At 38.7% G+C, this 15,122-nt stretch overlaps 3 protein-coding genes across 3 annotated transcripts; 2 read left to right on the plus strand and 1 right to left on the minus strand.

Moving 5' to 3' along the window:
- The first annotated feature begins 2,654 nt into the window (after window positions 1-2,654).
- LOC113745831 (interferon-induced GTP-binding protein Mx-like) lies at window positions 2,655-4,291 on the plus strand. Its single transcript, XM_027279026.1, has 4 exons — window positions 2,655-2,807; window positions 2,907-2,983; window positions 3,088-3,306; window positions 4,004-4,291. The coding sequence occupies exons 1-4, from the start codon at window positions 2,657-2,659 to the stop codon at window positions 4,274-4,276; spliced, it is 720 nt and encodes a 239-aa protein (XP_027134827.1). The 5' UTR covers window positions 2,655-2,656; the 3' UTR covers window positions 4,277-4,291.
- An 803-nt stretch (window positions 4,292-5,094) lies between these two features.
- Window positions 5,095-10,912, plus strand: LOC109142036 (interferon-induced GTP-binding protein Mx). Its single transcript, XM_027279015.1, has 12 exons — window positions 5,095-5,386; window positions 7,582-7,719; window positions 7,837-7,991; window positions 8,318-8,456; window positions 8,551-8,749; window positions 8,850-8,928; window positions 9,022-9,144; window positions 9,260-9,401; window positions 9,476-9,634; window positions 9,751-9,827; window positions 9,960-10,226; window positions 10,341-10,912. The coding sequence occupies exons 1-12, from the start codon at window positions 5,200-5,202 to the stop codon at window positions 10,563-10,565; spliced, it is 1,890 nt and encodes a 629-aa protein (XP_027134816.1). The 5' UTR covers window positions 5,095-5,199; the 3' UTR covers window positions 10,566-10,912.
- A 165-nt stretch (window positions 10,913-11,077) lies between these two features.
- Window positions 11,078-13,435, minus strand: thoc7 (THO complex 7). The gene is made up of 8 exons (XM_010737372.3): window positions 13,328-13,435; window positions 12,976-13,096; window positions 12,729-12,856; window positions 12,427-12,513; window positions 11,806-11,863; window positions 11,624-11,690; window positions 11,388-11,457; window positions 11,078-11,248 (listed from the first exon to the last, which is right to left on the minus strand). Exons 1-8 carry the CDS (start codon window positions 13,344-13,346, stop codon window positions 11,187-11,189), a joined length of 612 nt encoding a protein of 203 aa, XP_010735674.1. The 5' UTR covers window positions 13,347-13,435; the 3' UTR covers window positions 11,078-11,186.
- Between the last annotated feature and the right edge of the window lie 1,687 nt (window positions 13,436-15,122).

Here is a 15,122-nt window from a genome sequence, read left to right on the forward strand (position 1 = left end):
ACCCTTTGCCAACACAAAATTGGTGGCCATCTTATGACCAGACATTAAAAAACAGCAAAATGTGATGCAGAGAGAGAAAGAGACAAAGAGCTCATGCGGACCATAAACAGTATAGAACATGGAAGTCATATCCGTAACGTCACCCATAGGTTTCTAAAGAGCCATTATGAAGCTCAGAGTGTGGTGTCTCTAGCCACCACCATCTTGTCTCTCTTGTCTCTTTCTTGTCTCAAAGGGCAAAGACATGGATCATTGGTGGAACTGAGATGGACTGAATGACGCCTGGTTGCAAAGCAAAATCAAAGCAGCCATGCTGTGTCCTCTCTATGCTGTATTCTTATATTCTTGTATTCTTAATCCTGATGAACTGTTGGTGGCTTGTTCCTCTTCATCTCCTGCAATTAGCTCTTTGTTGTTGACTGTGGAGCTGCTTTGACATACAGATCCAGTTCACATGTCTGCTGTAGTGCAAAACCTTCTCAAGTTGTTGTTAATAACTAGATAGGCAATAGGTTTCAAATTAATATATAATACATGAATATCACACATCATTTAGTGTGATGGTCAATACCTTGTCTAACTGTGTCATATTTCCTGCAGATCATCACGGTAGTTATCGTTGATTATTAAGCATCCATTTTTTGCCTTAACTTGCTAATATGCTAATATATGAGTGGACAGGAGGGGGAGCTGATCAACCATTCTCAACATGACAACCATTTCACTTCTGTGACAGGTGGCCCAATATTCCATCATTATTTCAATTCTTGATTGACATTGATAATGAAGTCATAATCTTACCAGACAGACCCCACAGGTCCATTTAAAATGCAAAAAGTAAACTGCATTTTAATATACTGATGTTTTCACTGCATGCCATCAACAGCAAAGTAAAAGAACTTCCCAAATGCAACACTGGATGTTTAATATGAAAATAATCCACACAGGGGAATGGCCTTTCCAGTGCCCCAAATGTGATCGCTGCTTCGATCGTGTTATGATGTATTATGATGATCTGGTATAAACGAAATTGGATCACCTCCCACGTTGTCTATGATTTCCTCCTGCAGCAGGTCTTTTGTCTTTTTAGCTCTTTAATTCCTCAGGTGGACTGGTCCAATAGACCAGCTGACCTCTGACCTTCTATTGCTCCACAGCATAGGGATCAAAATCCATTTCTTCATAACTTGATAACATTACAAAAACAATGGATCTCTTTAAAAGCCCTTAAATAAATGCCCTAATTAACAGACTTTGCTGTTGCATTGTGAGCATCATCGTCATCAATGATTCAAGCTGCAGACTTCAAACTGCAGACTTGATGGATTATTAGAAAGTGATTATCTCTTGATAATGACTTTATTAATGGCCTATCTACTAATAATCTACTAATAATAGAAGATTTTACAACCTGATAACCCAAAGGTTTCTGTAATAACTGCTTTATAACAGATCTATAAATAATTAGTAAATTATTTAATACATTCATTGGTTAAGGTATAATATTTCTAATGTTCTAAATTTCTAAAGGAGTAACTTATTTTAACATTGTTGCCATGTATCAGACCAGCTAGAACTTTTTTTAATCATAGTATGGTTACAAAAAGTGTATGTAAGCTTTAATTTAGATGACCATTAACCCTGGCCTGTTTCACAAAACCTCAAAATCATTTCACATGAGGAAGTGGTTTGTTGATGACATCCATTACATAACATAGACAACACCTTATCTAACCACAGCAAGACAAATGAAACTTAGAGAAACAAAACCTAAGTTATGTTTTGAAAGCTCACATCCTGCATTTATGGTTGCATTTGTTCAGATTTGTTCTGTAATTTACACCTGCCTAGATTACTGACAATGTATATCTTAAGCACTATCATATATGGCAGTCTGCCAGGCTGCTCGTGTTCATGTCATCTGCACGGGGTCGTAGTCCGTCTACCAGATCTCCATAGGAAGATCCATCGTCAAATGAGAGAAAATAAGTCACTTAAATTTCCCCCCTTACTTTACATGTGCCATCAGTTCCGTTTATCTATTATTGTTTCTTTTTCTTCTATATTTCTGTTTCTTTTTCAAACACATATATTTGCAGGAGACAAGTAGTCACCATGAGCACTCTGAACTGAACTGAACTGAAGAAAGCGTTCAGGAGCCTCTGATGTCTTATGCTGTAATATTTATTGAAGTTTGGCCAAGGAGAATCAGAGACATTTTCACATACAATCGGGTATGGGTCGGTCTCTATTCCCCCTAACTCATGCTGGTGGTCAGACTTCAAACCCTTACAGATGACGCCACAAATACTTTACGCCCAAAATAGTCAAAGGGAATGCATTTACCCATGTTAGTGTTCACCTTCAACACTAGTCTGGAGACACTGTTGTCTGTTCATGCTAATGGAACGTCAACAGTTAGCTATCTATTATGTCTAGGAGGCCAACATCGAGTTTCTTCTACCCTGGTCACTAGGCAACTCTGAGATGGGCTGGCACCTGCACTCCTCCCACGCTAACAGAATTGATGAAGTGGAATGCCCACCTGAATAACTCAGGAGAAATCTGTGAGTGTATCATTTTGATCTACTACTGTAGTACTGTCCAACAGTAGTACTCTCAAACACAGTATATGTTTTTTGTTGTAGTTAGAAAGATGATTGAGAGAGAGGTGGCGCAGTATGAAGAGAAGTATCGTAGAAGAGAACTACCAAGCTTCATCAACTACAAGACGTTTGAGGTCATTGCCAAGGAGCTGATCAAACAGCTGGAAGAATTAGCTGTCAAGAGACTCAAGAACATAGGAGGTACATGACTGAACATATGACAGATTTAACTACAACCACCAGTGATGTGCTGAGCTGAGATTAATCTGCTGCATCAACTTGTATTTCTGTTCCCTCCAGATGCTGTTATGAAGGTTTTCATACAGCTGGCTAAGAGTAGCTTCACTGGATTTCCTAACCTCCTGGAAAAAGCCATGGTAGTCTACGAGTTTAATATTAACTTTCTCATCTTTGGTAGTTTGGCTGTTAAAATGTAATTTGCATAATTTTTGCTCAGACTGACCAGAATCTTATTTTCTAGACAAAGATCAATTACATAAAGAATCAAAATGAGTCCACTGCTAAATCCATGCTGAGAACCCAGTTCAAGATGGAGATGCTTGTTGACTCTCAGGACAGGACCTACAGCAGCAGTCTGAGTGACAGAAAGAGAAAAGAAAGAGATGAAAAAGAGAAAGGAATACATGGCAATCATGCAACACTTCAGGAGCTGATGTTGCAAGTTAAATCTTGTTACGAAGTAAGTTTCAATTTAGAGGGAATTCATGAACAAAAGCAATGATGGCAAGATTTAGACAGAGGTTATGTTTTTCAGTAAATGCCCTCCTCTATCAAACACTGAGGTCAAGTTGGGTTTTTGTTATGTCTCGTCATTTCCTGTTTTATTTTGATATTTACCTGCCCTTCCTCATGTGTCACCGGTCTGATTGTCTTCCCCGCCCTGATCGTTTCTACCTGTTCCCCATTACCCTGTGTATATATTGTCTGCGTCTCCCTTTGTCCTGTGCCGAAGTGTTTCGTCTCCTGTAGCGTTCACCAAAGCCTTAGTTCATAGCCCACAGCCACAGCTTTATTGCTCTAGTGTTCTTTTGTTTGCCTTCCTCGTAAGAGTGATTTTCTGTTGTACTTCTTAGTCTAGTCCTCTGGTTTCTTTGTGTTTAGCCCAGTGATTTTTCAGCCTAATTGGAGAGCCTTAAGTTAATGTTTCATAGCCTTTTGTTTTTCCTCGTTGTGAGTGATTTTGATTTTGTTAATCTTTAATAAGAGTAGTTCAGAGTTTTTTCCTCCTTGGAGTGATTTTTTGTTTCTCCTAGTTTAGGCCTTCTTTTATAGCCTCACTCATTCGAGGATCCTTGTAGATCTGAATAAAACAGCTCTCTGCCTCACTCTGCATCTGAGTCCTCCTTGAGTCCTGGCCTGAAAGTTCCCTTCTTCAGATAGCCAGCCAGCGTCTGGATTACCAGGTCCCCCTGGTGATTCGTTACCAGATCTTGCAGGAGTTTGCTGTCCAGCTGCAGAGGGAGATGCTACAGATTCTACAGGAGAAAATGTATTCAACGCCCTTGTTAGAGGAGGATTGTAACACTAAAAGTGAGAGGGCTGATTTGCAGAGTCGCCTCACTTGTGCTTGTACTGCCTTGTTTATTCTTGTCAACCTTACAGAGTTGTTAGAGGTGGCGGGAGGTTGTTTTTTACTTGGGACTAGGTAAGTTGGGGTACCCAATACACTACTACACACGTAGGCATTTTTTGTTACTTCACTAGGATTGTTGGTTGCGCCACCTTTCTATTGTTTGTTAGGCATTTTGTTTGTTTCTTTTCTTTAGCTCCTGATAAGACAGTCCTACTTTTGTTATATTAATTTCATTATTTTTGGCACAATCACTTTGTCCCATCCTGCCCCACCTGAGTATCTTTTTTGTTGTTGTTATAAATAAACCATTTTTCGTTCACACCACCAAGACTTTGTTGATTCTGTGATTGTCGTGTTGTTGTCTGACTGGTTTAGGACATAACAGTATATTCATCCTTGGGTGTCTAATAATAGATTATGAGAACATCAAAACCAGATGTTACTAATGCTCATAAGTCATCATAAAAGAATGAAACACACACACACACACACACAGAATATCAGTTTAATTTTAAGTTTTAGAATATTTTCACTACTTTACTTTGATGTCATACAATGATATTGTTTAAGCAAAATATTCTACAATATGATTTATTTTTGAGTCTGCCAGGTAATTCATTAGCCTCAGTGGTCTCTTGGCTTTTAATTTGTTTCTTAATTATAAAAAAAATATTTAATTGTAAACTGGTTTTAATGCTTTCTTAACAAGCCTTTCATAAAGGTGTAAAATATAATTTCTACTTGTATCACAAATGTACTCAACATATACTATATGTTATTTGTCGCACTTTCACTGCCGATCTTTTTTTCTCCTTATCGCATAATTCATTACATTACCGGTGAAACAAACGAAAGACAAGGAAACGAAACCTAACAGCATCCCTGCAGTAGGTACAGTTTCCATCTGCCTCACTCACCCAGTTGCTATTGCAGACTTGACACGGACAAAACTTATTTCACTGAATCAGAGTTTTATTTCTTTTTGCAGAAGTCATCACCATGAGCACTCTGAACCAGCAGTATGAGGAGAAGGTGCGTCCCTGCATTGATCTCATTGACTCTCTTCGCTCTCTGGGTGTGGAGAAGGACTTGGCGCTGCCTGCTATAGCCGTGATTGGAGACCAAAGTTCGGGGAAGAGCTCCGTGTTAGAGGCGCTGTCTGGGGTGGCTCTGCCAAGAGGAAGTGGTAAGTTACAGTCACTGAGAAAATTAAGCTGTCTAGCTATCTTACAAGAGGCAATTGAAAACTTTTGAAAAAATTAAAAATAAAATGCATACAAGGAAATATAAAAGAAAGTAACTAGAAATATAGTTAGTGTGAAGTTGCTGTGAAATCATATTATTGCATATTACTAAAATAGTAACCACTAAGACCATCATTATCCGATCATATTTAATAATCATTTAATAACATTTAAAGCATTGTAAAGTTGATTATATGATATGAGCATTCGTTTAGAGTTATGTTTTTGGTCACCCAACCAAGAGTTTTGTATTCCTTTAGCTTTCAGTTCTGTTTTGTGGCTGTGAGCATGATTCACCTGGGGGGTGGAAATAGTTGAAAAGTCAAGGACTGTTCTTAAAACAGGTAGAGCACCTGTCCTGCAGGTTTAGATCAAGGCACCATGCCAGTTGCCAGACAACAAACAATCGTTGGCTGTACTGCTGTCTTGCAAAGTTTCAATCTACTTTTTTCCCATTCAACATGATCAACTTGTCACCCATCAGCTCCACACTCTCATCCAAAAATTTGTCACTTTTGGCAAAAAAGAAAAACAGCATGGCGACTGGCAATATTGCCACTTTGCATTGCAACATGAGTATTCAAGACAATAATCCACAAAACAATGGGTGATATGTGTTTACACTTTACAAAGTTACAAACAGTTGCAATGCAGGTTTCAGTTAGTGGTCTGAGCTTGTCTGCCCTGCAAGCTTAAATTTTAGCTCATCATTCTTCTCCTCAGAGTGAGTGTGCTCAGTAGCTCTCAAGAGCATAAACTAATATGACTTGGGCTCAAGGTACTGAACAAGCCCTTTGAATCCTTCACCTGGTACCACACTGACTGACAGAATATCGGTCTCGGAGGAGAGTACTTCACACTTTCTCTCCTGGCATGTGATCTTTGGCTTTGAGCCATCCTTGGATATGTCAGACAGTTGCTTGTTGTTAATGCAGAGCATAGTGCAATACTACTACGTTAGAATAGCACGGTTTACATTTGACTTTGTTGCCTTTCTGAAACTGTTCCACACCGAGCTTCGTTTTGTGCTAGTCCTATCTTCGTTCAGACTACTAGCTACCAAAGCTGTTAGCAGACTGTGTATACAGACCAACCTTTAGAAAGACATGCTTAACTGGTCAAAAATATTCGGACACATAACTATTTTGTAATATTTAGAGCAGCTGCTGCCCTGCCTTGCTGTCCAGTGTCAAGTGCTGCCCTCTGTTTCTGTGCTTCCATCACAGTTTCATGCCCTTCACCTTCATGCTCTACCCAGACGCCATCCCTCACCTAAACCAAGTAGAGTATTGCCAACATGTGAGAACATGTCTGACACAGACAATCTCCTGTTGTCCGCTGCTTACTACTATCAGATGAGAATTAGTGGTGTGCCTGTCACGAACATTTCATTCAATATGAACTAATCTTTCATATAACCCGGGAGTAATGAGTCATCTCAGTGAGTGATCCGTTCACTTCCATGCAGTACATTGCCTCACCACAAGTCAGCTGCATGGCCGCTCAGGTTGTGTGAGGAGCAGTACACACAGCAGTACGTTTAAACAGATTGTTCTTTCGTTCACTTGTCATGTTTACATGAGCTGCTAGAGGGCTACAACGTTGCACTAGTGAATGAACGAAATGAACAAAATGACTCATAAAAAGATTAGTTCATTTTACCGTCCGAGAGTAAGAGATTAAAGTCACTTAAAAAACTTCCCAACACTACTGAGAATTGGTTGTTTGTTGAAGTTTTTTGTGTCATTAATTGGTTTTCTCTACCAGCGACTAGCAACCAATTCCAATCTCTGCAGTTTGCAGATTTTTGGTCAGACCTTGTGGTTGACAGTGCACATTTGATGACTTGATTGTTCATTGGGTGGGAGGATTGCCTGAACAGGTGTACATGTAGAGCCACTCTACAAAAATGTTCCTGTTTACATTTGGGTCGTCAATTTGGCCAAAAAAATATTGGTCATTGGACACTGGTGTCAGGCTTCTAAAGTATATTTATTATGGAGGGGGGACACATTTGGAAGATGTAATATTTATCTCACTTTTATACAGGTGGTACCTATGCTATTTGAGACCCTGAAAGCCTACTGGTCTTCATAATAATTTCCCCCTCTCTAATCATTCACTCTTTGTAATTAAGGCATTGTGACAAGATGTCCTCTCGAACTGAAGATGAAGAGAAAGAAAGAAGGAGAGGAGTGGTATGGAAAGATAAGCTACCAGGACTATGAGGAAGAGATAGAAGTCCCTGCAGATGTGGAGAAAAAGATCAGAGAAGGTACAGTATACAGCATTCCTAAATATACAAGTATTGATGGCTTCTGATTTTTTTAGGTTTTAGTAATCAGCACTTCCATCCTTTGCAATCATCATATGGCATGTTATCTCTCTTTAGCTCAGGATAAAATGGCGGGAAGTGGGGTGGAAATCAGTGATGACTTGATCAGTCTGGAGATCGCCTCTCCTGATGTTCCAGACCTGACGCTCATTGACCTGCCTGGCATCGCCAGGGTGGCTGTTAAGGGACAACCAGAGAACATTGGAGACCAGGTATGATTGTTCACAAAGTTGATAGAAAGTTGTTCCAAGGAAATGTTTAAGTGGGGTCAAACCTGGGCCTGTGTTTCCCACCCCTACACAACATCTCATGAGTGACTTTCCATGTTGACCTTTCCACTAGCAAGACCCTCGGGCCATGAAAATGAAAATCTCTCACTTTTCTCACAACACTTTTATGCTTTTTCACAGGGTAACTAGTAAGGCTATAAACATTTAGCCCTGTAATATTCACTCATTATGTGAACAGAAATAACTTAAGTACTGTTGATATTTGCACAACTCATAACTTGATGTACAGTATGAATTTATACTTTTAGATAAAGAGACTCATACAGAAGTTCATCAAAAAACAAGAAACCATCAGCTTGGTGGTTGTTCCATCCAACGTGGACATAGCAACCACAGAGGCTTTGAAGATGGCACAGGAAGTGGATCCTGATGGAGAGAGGACTTTGGGTAAATCCAGCTGTTTTTAGAATAAAAAGGCCATTTGGAAAAGGTTATTTGACTTTCAGGTAGTCAACTGTCCATCTGTCCTTCTCTCTCTCAGGTATCTTGACCAAGCCTGATCTGGTGGACAAAGGAACAGAAGAGATGGTGGTTGACATTGTTCATAATGATGTCATCCACCTGAAGAAGGGCTACATGATCGTCAAGTGCAGGGGTCAGAAAGAGATCACAGAGAAGGTGTCTCTTCCTGAAGCAATAGAAAGAGAGAAAGCTTTCTTCAAAGATCATGCATATTTCCAGTAAGTAATTCTTTTTGGATAATGACACCAAATATGTATGTGTCAAGGTGTTTGACAGGTCATGTAGCATGTACTCAGTAGCTTTTTATTCTTCCTGTAGCACCCTCTACAATGACGGTCATGCCACTGTTCCTAAACTGGCTGAAAAACTCACCCTTGAGTTAGTGCATCACATTGAGGTGAATGTTTCTTATTGCTTCACCTTGACATTGTATTGTATAAACAATGACTAGTCACCTTATGCATTAAAGCTTTGACCATGTGATTTACAGAAATCTCTGCCACGACTGGAAGAGCAGATAGAAGAGAAACTAGAACAGACTCGTGCAGAGCTGGAGAGATATGGCAACGGACCCCCAACTGACCCAGCTGAGAGAGACTTCTTCCTCATTGATGTGAGCTCCCTCTCTCTACGTAACATTTACCTGGCTATGAAGACCAATGCTCACCACTAATATGAATTTTTCTTTAAATATTTGTTAAATAAACATCCATAAATAACTATTGCAGAAAGTGACTGCATTCACTCAGGATGCCATCAGTCTGACCACAGGAGAAGAACTGAAGTGTGGAGAAAGACTCAATGTATTTTCTATACTCAGAAAAGAGTTTGGAAAGTGGAATGCCCACCTGGACCGTTCAGGGGAAAAATGTAAGTGTATCATTTTGTTTTGGTCTACAGCTGTCCAACACCAGGACTCTGAAATTTAAATTTGTGTGTTACAGTTAATCACTGGATTGAGAGAGAGGTGGAGGAATACGAAGAGAAGTATCGTGGAAGAGAACTGCCAGGGTTCATCAACTACAAGACATTTGAGTTGATGGTCAAGGAGCAGATCAAACAGCTGGAAGAACCAGCTGTCAAGAAACTCAAGGACCTTGGAGGTATATGATTGAATACATTACAGACTGAACATGCTTTTCTACTAAACTGCTCATAGCTGATGCATGTGCCCTATATGAATCTTCTGAATCTTTTTTTTTATTTCTGTTTCCTGCAGATGCTGTTAGAAAGGTGTTCATACAGCTGGCCCAGAGTAGCTTCACTGGATTTCCTGTCCTCATGAAAACAGTCAAGGTAGCCATCTTCTAAGAGTTTGACATTGACATTGATGTGTTCATTTGTAAGCAAGTAAGGATTTTGCCTGTCAAAATTTAATTTGCATAATTTTTTGGTAGCATTGAGACTGACCACAATCTTATTTTCCAGGCAAAAATCGAATCCATCAAACAAGAAAAGGAGTCCACTGCTGAATCCATGCTGAGAACCCAGTTCAAGATGGAGCTGCTTGTTTACTCCCAGGACAGGACCTACAGCAGCAGTCTGAGTGACAGAAAGAGAGAAGAACAGCAGCGGGAGGTAGACTCAGACCAGGGAAGCGTCATATCAGATAATGAAGAAAGAAGTATTGTATACAGCACGGATAACCATGCAACACTTCAGGAGCTGATGGTGCACCTTAAATCGTATTACAAAGTAAGTTTTAATTAAGAATTACAATTCCCAGACAAAAGCAATGATGACAAGGTTAAGACAGAGTATATATATATATATATGGCGCTCATTAAACTTCTCTTTTTCTTCTTTTAGATTGCCAGCCAGCGTCTGGCGGACCAGATCCCCATGGTGATCCGCTACCAGATGTTACAGCAGTCTGCCATCCAGCTGCAGAGGGAGATGATGCAGGTGCTTCAGGACAAGGAAAAGTCTGAGGTCTTGCTGAAGGAGGATTTTGACATTGGCAGCAAGAGAGCTGCTTTCCAGTGTCGTCTGGAACGCCTCATGAAGGCCCGTAGATTCCTGACAGAGTTCTAGAGGAGGTCAATGTCTGACAGTATGAGTCTAACTCTTTCATTTGTCTTTTCTTTTATTGAATGTCCTGAAATGTGTACCCCAAAAGGCATTAAGTAAAGCCACTGATTGCAACTTTAACTTCCTGGTATTTCACAAGAATACTGTACAACTCATATGCCTAGTTCAATTCCTACAGAATAACTATGTACATAAAAGCATGTACTTTGGCTCCCCCTTGTGGTTTTTACAAAGGAAATAGCTAAAAAAAATGGACAGGAAAAAGCAGGGGTAGATTCAGTCCAGAATTCCATCACTGATGAATGTATTTTTTTCTGATATTTGATTAAAGCTTCTCTCTCAATCAATAACTAGTGTCCCTGTGCTATTTATATCAGTCTGATATATATGTCTTGCAATCAGTGGATTTATATCATGAAGTCCTTGTCAGCTTGAAAACCTCAGTCAGCCTCAGTTTAGTTAATTATTTCAAGGAAACAGAAAGCGAGTTATACAAATAAATAAGAACAAGCGAGACATGGACAAGTCGGCTTTATTCAAAAATACATAAAAAAGTATTCTTAGACAAAAAAAACAATCATTTAGAAGCAGTTCACATTTATTTTAATCAGGATCTCTACATGTTCATTCACCATTCTCTGCAGGGCTCTCTTGATTGTTGTCGTCATTGTCTGATTTCTCGTCATCTAGGAAAGATAAATATAATTAGCAAGGCATCGATGTCTCCACTTTTCTACACTTTACATATAAAAGTTTAAAGATTTAAAAGCACAAGAAATTCCTAACATGGCACCCAAAGTGCCCTTCACTTCACTGTTCACTCACTCTCAAGTGTCTGCTGCAGTTCCTGTATGGTACTGAGTAGCACATGGAACTGCTTCTTCCTCAACTCCAACTGCACAACAAAAAAAAAATTAATAAAACATTACTAATGTTCAAGTTTCAGGTTTATGTGTCATATGCAGGTTAACACAGGGTCAATAATACAATGAAATGCTAACTTGAATTATGACTGACAATATTACAGGTTAGAACAGAAGAGATCAAAATGTTATTTGTACCTTTGCATCTACATTTTCTTTGATGTGAGACAGTTGCTGGAGTTCTTTGTCAAGTGCCTCCAACTGCCTGTAAGTGATCAAATCAAAGTTAAGGACATAATATGACTATCATGAAAGCCAACTGCTCCAATGCGTGAAGCAGAACTTAACATGTGGATGAAACACATCAGAAACTGACTTACTTTAGTGTTTCATGTCGGTCTGGGTGTTGCTGGATAACCTTAGCTAAAGCGTCATACTCTGGAAAGAAAATCACAATATGGATCAATACTGTAGGGTGTAAAAGGGTTATTTACTGTCGACACTACCTCTGAACAACAAAACTGACTCAAACGCTTTAAGAATGAATGAAGACATTCCACTAATTAACTTCTGACAAGGCACACGTGTTCATCGGAAACCATTCCAGGTGACCGCCTCATGAAGCTGAATGACAGAGTGTGTGAAAATAAAAGTGTGGCTATGTTGAAGAATCTAAAAATATAAAACACATTTGCTCTGTTTACACTTTGTTTACCACATAATTCCATGTGTGTTATTTCATAGTTTTGATGTCTCCAGTGTTAAATTAGTTAGTAAATTAGTTTTTTTTAAATGTCTAACCCATTGATTGATACAGACTGATTGACAAATCGAATGATCGACTAACTGTTTTGGCACTATGTTACAAATGCTTAATTTTTGGGATTACTTCAAAATGGAGGGACTACACCTCTGATATTACGTTGAAAAAAAAACCCAGACAAGAAGTATATCTTCTGTAAACGATTACCTAAATCATAAAGACCTGAAAATATTCTTACCTTGGCGATTTTTCCGTATTCTCTTTGCCCTCTGAATTTCTTTTTTGCATTCTGCTATCTTCTCGTGTGCAGACGTGATGTTTTGTTCTGCAGTGCGTAGATAAGGTTTTTTATTTTTGGTAAAACAAACACATGCATTGTTTCATGATGAATACGACAGTTTGGCTCCTCTAGTTACCACAAGGAAAGTGTGTCATGCATTATTATTTGACAACACCTTTCCTATCATATGAGTCAGCAACATGTATGCATACTTTGGGGTTTGAATATTCATGGTCATGGTAAGTGTTCTTATTTCATACCTATGTTTGTGTAGATTGTCTCATAATTCTCCATTTCCCGAAGGTTCATGTCATAAACCATCAACGTCTTCCCCATGGAGAACTCACACTGGGCCAGTGTGCCTAACATCCTCTGATACTGCGTGAACCTGAACAGAAAAACAAAGACAGTTTATGACTCAAAGCAAGTTTTTTTGTTTTTAAACCACACTGTTATAGAAATTCTTGGTGACAAAGTCCAAAGCTGGGGTCCGCACAGCTGGCGTACCATTCCTCCGCGGTCCCAGGCGAGTTGCACCATTTGGTGAAACTCTTTAGCAGCACATTTATGCGGCGGTCATCGCCAGCTCCGTCCCCGTCGATGAGAAGACGTTTCCGAATAACTTCATCTGAAAGCGGGAATCAAACACAGCAGGTGAGGTGCTACTGAGCTAACAGTTAGCTGCCTAACACGGCTACTGTGTATTAGCAGTTTTGAAAGAAAGCCGCCTCTCTGTGTCAGACTGGCTCGTTTCTGGCAGTACAGCCTGGTACATGAGGATACTTTAGGAGCTCCAGCTCACGTTTCTACTCGTAGCTATTACCAGAGAGCTGAAATGATGAATTAAAAGGATACTTACCATCTGTAACAACGCTCATGTCTGGAGCTAGCTGGATAAACTTTATTGAACAACCGGAAGTGGACAACTCCGCTGTCCCCGCCTCTGAAGACAGAAGACGGTGATTGGCTACAGGAGCGAGCACGTTTTTTTAAAAAAAAAGCTTTATTTAAAAAAGTTGTAATTTGCTATTTAAACAATAAAAGATAAATACTACATTAACTTATGATTCAAAGACGATAAAAAGGAGAAGGGGAATAAGCATACACATGGATATTTTTATATATTTTAGACATACAGATTAAAAAACACAGGCTACTCATCAAAATAATAGCGACAGAGATATGAAGTAATGTGGTTTCTAGGTATTTTGAAAGGGACCCAACATATAATTAAAAGTCATCAATAAAGTGTGTAAAATTTGGTTGCGTCCACTGTGGTGGTGTTTGTAGTGTATGTGATACCGAGTAATATTATCATATGTTATTTATCAGTTTATCCACCCATTCAAAAACAGGATTATCCTGCACAACAAGAGCACATGAGTGAAAGGTCATCATCTCCACTGATGCACATTTTCGAAGATCAAAGCTTTTTTTTAAACGGGTCTGTATTTGTGATAGTATTAAAACCAGTCTCTCTGATTTTAAGAACAGGAACACTAAACCTGATTCACAATTCACAGGCAATTGAAATATCTTACAGAATTTATTCAAGTGAGCTTATTTATAATTCAGTATACATAAATATTCCCAGCTTGATGTCATCGATCATGGTGAAGCTGCTTTAACTCACCAGAGTGTTTTTTTTTTTTACATGTTTATCTGATATATTTCTCATATTGCTATTTACATTGTTCATCATCTGTTTCACAATCTGTATGTCTGCATGTATTTTTTTTCAATCTTTATTGGCAATAACATTTGGTACAACGGCAGTTATTAACATACATACAAACAAACAACAGCCAGGGGGATTATTCAAATAAATACATTAAATAACAAGCACAAATTCTATATTTTAATAGCTCTCCTTTTGTCTGAGTCACAGATGCTTTGGATGTACTGTATTGCTTAGTCTCTCCTTGGAATGCTAGAAAACAGGGGTTTAAGTGACTGAATTTCGCCTTATGTATGTGATATTTCCCTAAGTTTATTATTAATTTTGTGATATACAGTTCTTTCTGTTTCCTGCTCCCTACATCGTGAACTCCAAAAAGCACATTGCTCACAGTTGAATCCCCTACATCGTGAACTCCAAAAAGCACATTGCTCACAGTTGAATCAAATTTTACTTCACTTCTATCACTTTGTAATTAAATATTTGTATGGAAGATTCCATATATGACAAACCATCAACCATATTACACCAGTACTGAACAAAATCAGAATCATAATCAGAAATACTTTATTAATCCCCGCAGGGAAATTGTGTTCGTTACAGCAGCTCCCAAACGGTAAGTTAGATAGTAGTAGTAGTAAGAAAAACATTTGAACACTATAGAGGTTGGATAGTAAAATCCCAAGAAAAACTATACTATATACTTATAAGATATCCATTTTAACACTATATACACAGGTATAAATAACAGTTAAATAAAACCAGTAACAGTAAAATAAAAGCCAAGTAACAGTGAACTATGCAATATGTAAATCAAAAAACCTTATAAAGATTATAACTGATTGTTTAAAGTGCAGTGTGCATGCGTGGAATATTGCACTTATTTATTGCACAAGCAAGTTCGATAGCTAGTCTGTTATTTTGAGGGAGGAGTTGTAGAGACTGATGCTCACAGGTAAGAAAGACTTCTTGTGTC

This window comes from Larimichthys crocea, chromosome VI (assembly GCF_000972845.2).
Source record: "Larimichthys crocea isolate SSNF chromosome VI, L_crocea_2.0, whole genome shotgun sequence".
Taxonomy (NCBI): Eukaryota; Metazoa; Chordata; class Actinopteri; family Sciaenidae; genus Larimichthys; species Larimichthys crocea.

Coding starts and splice junctions, on each gene's coding strand:
- LOC109142036 (XM_027279015.1), top strand. CDS start 5,200: ATGAGCACTCTGAACCAGCAGTATGAGGAGAAGGTGCGTCCCTGCATT. Junction 7,720..7,836: donor GGAGAAAAAGATCAGAGAAG/GTACAGTATACA, acceptor ATCTCTCTTTAG/CTCAGGATAAAATGGCGGGA. Junction 10,227..10,340: donor ACCTTAAATCGTATTACAAA/GTAAGTTTTAAT, acceptor TTCTTCTTTTAG/ATTGCCAGCCAGCGTCTGGC.
- thoc7 (XM_010737372.3), bottom strand. Junction 12,514..12,728: donor GACAATCTACACAAACATAG/GTATGAAATAAG, acceptor TACGCACTGCAG/AACAAAACATCACGTCTGCA. Junction 11,458..11,623: donor AAGAAAATGTAGATGCAAAG/GTACAAATAACA, acceptor TTTGTTGTGCAG/TTGGAGTTGAGGAAGAAGCA.
- LOC113745831 (XM_027279026.1), top strand. CDS start 2,657: ATGATTGAGAGAGAGGTGGCGCAGTATGAAGAGAAGTATCGTAGAAGA. Junction 2,984..3,087: donor ACCTCCTGGAAAAAGCCATG/GTAGTCTACGAG, acceptor CTTATTTTCTAG/ACAAAGATCAATTACATAAA. Junction 3,307..4,003: donor AAGTTAAATCTTGTTACGAA/GTAAGTTTCAAT, acceptor TCCCTTCTTCAG/ATAGCCAGCCAGCGTCTGGA.